The sequence below is a fragment of the Salvelinus namaycush genome, chromosome 27 (genome assembly GCF_016432855.1).
Source record: "Salvelinus namaycush isolate Seneca chromosome 27, SaNama_1.0, whole genome shotgun sequence".
Taxonomy (NCBI): Eukaryota; Metazoa; Chordata; class Actinopteri; order Salmoniformes; family Salmonidae; genus Salvelinus; species Salvelinus namaycush.
In genome coordinates, this window is record NC_052333.1 from 29,870,618 (window position 1) to 29,876,617 (window position 6,000).

Genomic DNA, 6,000 nt, shown 5'->3' on the forward strand with positions numbered 1-6,000 from the left:
TTTGCTGATGTGAAATTGCTTTGAACAGAGTGCCCCATGGTGGCGGTGAAGTTATGGTATGGGCAGGGATAGGCATTAGCTACGGACAACGACTCCAATTTTATCGATGGCAATTTTAATGCACAGAGATACCGTGACAAGATCCTGAGGCCCAAGGCCGCCATCACCTCATGTTTTACCATGATAATGCACTGCCCCATGACACAAGGATCTGTACACAATTCCTGGAAGCTGAAAACCTCCCAGTTCTTCCATGGCCTGCATACTCAGCACACGTCACCCATTGATCATGTTTGGGATGCTCTGGATCGACGTGCACAATAGTGTGTTCCAGTTCCCGCCAATATCCAGAAACTTCGCACTGCAATTGAAGAGGAGTGGGACAACATTTCAAAAAGTCACAATCAACTGCATGATCAACTCAATGCGAAAAGGTGTCGCGCTGCATGAGGCAAATGGTGGTCACACCAGATACTGACTGGTTTTCTGATCCACGCCCCTACTTGTTTTTTTTAAGGTATCTGTGACCAACGGATGCATATCTGTATTCCCAGTCATAAAATCTATAGATTAGGACCTAATACATTTATTTCAATTGACTGATTTCATTATATTAACTGTAACTCAGTAAAATCTTTGAAATTGTTGCATGTTGCATTTATATTTTTGTTCAGTGTATTTATGTAGCTAGCTATTTATTTAGCAAGCTAAAAACACAGAGCCTAACGTTAACCCGGCTAGCTGCTGGGAGGATGTCTTGTCATTGGAGGAGTGGGTGAGTGACTGACTTTTCCCCCCTCATTGTTTTTCAGTGGCTACAGCTAGAGATGCAGGTGTTATTTAGTTTGAAAAATTGTGAAATTGCTTTGCTAGCTAGCTAAGCTGAACTTATCCACAGTTAGCATATCTCCTAGTAGTCAGCCAAATTACGTATTTGGCGTTGATCAAATGGGCAGGCAGACAGGCAAGTTCCCATTCAAATGTCAAAACCTGGGTTGGAACAAGCAAGCATTGGCAGGCAAGCTGCAGAAGGATGAGCAGGCTACTATTCCCCATCATTTCAGTGGAATTTTGATGGCCAACTAGCTTAACAAGTTTGAGAGGGTTTATCTAAGGTTTCCTCGTTAGATTTGAGCTTATCTCGCTAACAATATCATTAGATGTTGATTTTGTTGTTGCCTATGCACATCAACAACTGAGGGAGAGAGAGCCTACCTTTTCATGGTTGTTTGATCAATAGGACTGTGAAGTTCCCAAATGTAAGAGGACTCCTGTGGTATTTACATAGTTGCAGAAATCCATTCAGGTGTATTTTGTGCGAATACGTTCTAATGATCTAAAGTCGCACTGTTGCTACTACATGTAAACACACAGTCCAGTTCAAAGTGAAGGATGGCAGGCCTGGCAAACGACATATTTGCATATAGGCCTACTATAGCTCTGATTGGCTATGGCGCACCAGTCTCCGTAAACTCTGGTCCTGGACAGATGTTGTTATTAGGTTTTATTTACTGCAGTGTCTATTAATTGTCCAAACACACAGCTGCTTTCCCACTCTATATTGCTATAGGATTTTCACAAACGCCATACTATACATCCCAGCATTATATGAATTACCATATCTAAGTGCTCGCTTGTCAGATTATTAGAAATGTTTATTTTAAAGGTGTCATTTTCCCGGGGGTGTATATGAACAGATTTATATAAAATGTCACGTTGCTAAAACGCTGTCAGTTCTAATTGAAACAAAAGACAAAGGAACCCAGGGGTGTATTCATTAGGCCGATTCTGTTTCAAAACGTTTTGTCTGTTGCAAAGAAACCGTTTTGCAATGAAAACAAGAGTTTCTATTAGACAAATTAAGTAGGTCCCTCACTGTTTCGTTCCATTGGATGTAACGAATACACCCCAGGTATTTAACAAGTGAACTGGTTACAGGTGCGCGCATAGGAGTGTATAGTTAAAGGGGCATAAGAGCCTTTGCTACGCAATGATATTGTCGCAAATCTGGGTGGTTGCCCCATCCGGGATTCGAGTTGCTAGGTTATGGGTTAAAGCTGAAATCCTCAACAAACAGCACCATTGATCACCCCAGGCACATTTGTTATCATTTTTGTTTTATAAAAAATAATAAAAATAAAATATAAGTAGTACATACTCTGCTGCAATGAAGTCAGAGAAAAACATAAAACTGTTGTTTGAAGTAACATATTTGTTGTTATATCACAAATGTACGTGGAAGTTTCACCACAATGGATTTCAACTTTAAGGTTGCTGCAATATCATGGATGAGCAGCATTAGGTCAGAATAGACCATCAAATTGGATAGAGAAACACTCAAATTCAAGGATAGAATTTTCTGAAAAGTTTTCTGTATTAACATCAGTCTGATCATTTTCTCTTCACCGTGGCTCAGACATTCCAAAACAATCTAATTGTTAATAGGCTAATGTTTAAACAGTCTATATCTATTCATTTGAAACCAACAGCATGAATGATCCAGTGTGGTGTTGCTTTCATACGAGTTTTGTCCACATCCTGCATTTTTAGTCCCATCTTCTGACGTAAGATGTCCGTGTCCTCACTGTCTTTCGCCATTCTGTTTTGGTTCTGTTTTTGTTATTTGTGGACTTTATCCACATGTTTCAACAGGTAAGCATTCCCAGTGAATCTTCTACCACACACAGAACAGCCATGCTGTTTTTTACCTGTGTGAGTCAGTATATGCCTGTTCAGATGTGTTTTTCGACTGAATTTCTTTCCGCAGCTACCACAGCTAAATGGTTTCTCTCCTGTGTGAGTACGTACATGTTGGGTTAGGTTCCCCTTCTGATAGAAGCTTTTCCCGCAGTATCCACAGCTAAATGGTTTCTCTCCTTTATGAGTCTGTATATGCACATTCAGCAGCCCCTTCCTATAGAAGCATTTTCCACAGTCACCACAGCTAAATGGCCTGTCCCGTGTATGAATCCTCATGTGCTGGGATAGATGTGCTCTGTTTTTAAAGGTCTTGCCACAAACAAGGCAGGGGTTCCCACCGTGACAGAGTGGGACATGGGCCTTCAGTTTACTGGTGGAGTTGTGGGGGCATTCAATGGGTCTTTCCCTGGCGAGAGTCACATGCCTCTGAAGGTCAGCTTTTAGAGCAAATACTTTGCCGCAGTCACAGCAGCAGTGAGATTTTTTAGACATGGTGCTGAGTTTAGAACAGTATGCCCCCAATGGTGGTTCGGGATCCAATGGTGGACTGTTAACTTGGTCACTAATTACAGCTGAGCAGTGGCTGATGGCTTCCTGATCCCATTCACTTTTCACACAGGGAGAACTAAATATAAACTCTATGGTATTACCCTCCGGCCCTTGAAACTGCTCTTCCTCCTGGCTGGTCCTCAGTTCCTCTTTAATCAGTATGTGCCCTGGTTCCTCTTGTCCCAGACTAGGGCACCACTCCTGCTCACCGTGTTTTTGCTCGGGGGGAAACTCCTCTTCAGATACAGGGAGAGAGAGCTGCTGGGAGTCTGGATGGAAGAAATGATAGGCGCAGACATGCCTGAGTACACATGATTTTTGCAAAATCGACAAAATAATCATGCATGGTGAAAGCTAAACTAAAAGGTTAATGAAATAATAATCGCTGATAGCCTAAACAGTATATTAAGTGAGTAAATGGGATCTACACACAAACCTGTTGTACATAGTTTTATACCCGGTGTAATCCCAAATAGTTTCCGTAGACGATCATTCTCCTCTTTAGATCGTGAGATCTCCTCCTGGTACTCAGCTACGACTTTCTCAACTGCCCCCAAAATCTCCACTGTCGCCGCCGTCAAACACTCAGAAAGAAACGAATTCAAAGACTGTAATTTAGACATTCTTAGAAGACTTGTGGTATTATTATTGTCAAAAGAGCCTGTTCCTCTCAGGTTGTATTCACCTATCTAGTCTACAATTCGTCTACGAGGAAGGAATATTAAAAAATAAACTCCCTCTCCTAGTTCTACATCCGTGTTGTCTTCTTCTTCCGTTCTAATGAGTGGGTATGGCGGACCCAGAAACACAAATTGGCGCCCCCGGGTGGATGCAGTTTTAATACAGAGAATTACATACGGCGCAAAAAGCAATCATTTATACTGAATAAAAATATAAACACAACAATTTCAACGATTTTACTGAGTTACAGTTCATATACGGAAATCAGTCAATTGAAAAAAAATCATTAGGCCCTAATCTATGGATTTCACATGACTGGGCAGGGTCGCAGACATTGGTGGGCCCGGCTCCCCAGTGGGTGGGCCTATGTCCTCCCAGGCCAATCAGAATGAGTTTTACCCCACAAAAGGGCTTTATTACAGACATAAATACTCCTCAGTTTCATCAGCTGTCCGGGTGGCTGGTCTCAGACGATCCTGCAGGTGAAGAAGCCGGATGTGGAGGTCCTGAGTTGGCGTGGTTACATGTGGTCAGCTGTTATGAGGCCGGTTGGATGTACTGCCAAATTCTCAAAAACGACATTGGAGGCGGCTTATGGTACAGAAAATAACATTCAATTCTCTGGCAACAGCTCTGATGGACAATCCTGCAGTTAGCATGCAAATTGCATGTTCCCTCAAAACTTGTATGACAAAACTGCACATTTTAGAGTGCCCTTTTATTGTACCCAGCACAAGGTGCACCTGTGTAATGATCACACTGTTTAATCAGCTTCTTGATATGCCACACTTGACAGGTGGATGGGTTATATTGGCAAAGGAGAAATGCTCACAAACAGGGTTGTAAACAAATTTGTGCACAACATTTCAGAGAAATAGGCTTTTTGTGCATATGGAACATTTCTTGTATATTGTATTTCAACTCAGGAAACATGGGACCAACACTTTACATGTTGCAAGAGGAGGAAGGGAAGCGCTACTAAGGTACACAATAGTACATTTTGGTAGAAAGAAGGTGCTCTTTGGTAAAAGGGGTAAATTGGTCATCAAAAAGAAAGGAGGACCAAGGCACTCTTCATATAATTAATTAAAATGCCTTTATTTGTATGGCATGTTCAATAGAAAAAAAGTTTTAAAAATCCGACGCGTTTTGGCTGGATGGCCTTCGTCAGGGAGTACAAGGAAATAATACAATGTCCTCTTTTGAACATCTTTTCCAATTAGCCCTAATTTGAAGAGGTAGTGATTACAAAATTGATTGGACACACCTAGTAAGCAATACTATACACATTAAAAAATGAAATACTGTAGCTATGTTATCAAAAAATTCAACTCCAAGCTAGAAGTATCAGAACGCCTAGAAAGGTAGTTCTAACCTTAAATATGACTGGGAGAAGTTTCAAGAATAAGAAAGCAATATATTCCATAGTACACTAGAACACAGCAAACATGAACAACAGTATTAACATAGCTGAGGGAAATTGAGCAAAATGTCCACTAGATGACAGCAAATGGACCTATCACGACCCTACAGGAAGGGTGAGAAATCCATATCTTCATTTAAACCAGGGTACTTAGTGGCCTGCAGCTTGTAAATCCCAAAACTTTCCCTTTGGTTTAACTGTTTACGACGGCTCCCTTTTCTAATTGAGGCCGGAACATGATCAATACCCATAGCTTGTAGGGAGGCAGGGTTGCCATGGTGTGACTTGTAGAGCCTTGCCATTGGGTAGTCTTCATTGCCTACCCGTATGGCGTACTTGTGTTCCACTAAACGGTCTTGAAGGCGTCTCTTTGTCTGTCCAATGTAGAAGACCTTGCACTGTGGACATTCCAATCTATAGATGACATGCGTGGTTTTGCAGTTAATGAAATGCTTGACGTAATACTCAATTTTAGAAGCTGTGTCAACAAAATACTTTTTCTGTGCAATATTTCTGCAATGGTTGCACTGGTTGGTTACATTTAAAAGATTCCTTGGTTTTGTCGTCAAGCCAAGTTTTTTGAGAGTCACCAGGAAGATAGCTGTGGACTAATTTGTCGTTAAGGGTGGGACATCTCTTAAAGCTTA

General features: G+C 41.4%; 2 protein-coding genes across 2 annotated transcripts in view; both read right to left on the reverse strand.

The window, feature by feature from the left end:
• The window catches only part of LOC120022333 (ATPase family AAA domain-containing protein 2-like), a 35,161-nt gene extending 32,563 nt beyond the window's left edge, over window positions 1–2,598 (reverse strand). Inside the window, exon 1 of the mRNA XM_038966228.1 lies at window positions 2,523–2,598. Within this exon, the coding sequence (XP_038822156.1) occupies window positions 2,523–2,598 (76 nt within the window). The remainder of the gene's footprint in view (window positions 1–2,522) is intronic.
• Window positions 2,154–4,010, reverse strand: LOC120022573 (oocyte zinc finger protein XlCOF6.1-like). Its single transcript, XM_038966531.1, has 2 exons — window positions 3,686–4,010; window positions 2,154–3,518 (listed from the first exon to the last, which is right to left on the reverse strand). The coding sequence occupies exons 1-2, from the start codon at window positions 3,870–3,872 to the stop codon at window positions 2,620–2,622; spliced, it is 1,086 nt and encodes a 361-aa protein (XP_038822459.1). The 5' UTR covers window positions 3,873–4,010; the 3' UTR covers window positions 2,154–2,619.
• Between the last annotated feature and the right edge of the window lie 1,990 nt (window positions 4,011–6,000).

What these genes read in the sequence shown, in the direction of transcription:
- LOC120022573 (XM_038966531.1), bottom strand. Translation starts at nt 3,872, where the DNA reads ATGTCTAAATTACAGTCTTTGAATTCGTTTCTTTCTGAGTGTTTGACG. An exon ending in TATAAAACTATGTACAACAG is followed by an intron (nt 3,519 to 3,685) that starts GTTTGTGTGTAG and finishes TCTTCCATCCAG; the next exon opens with ACTCCCAGCAGCTCTCTCTC.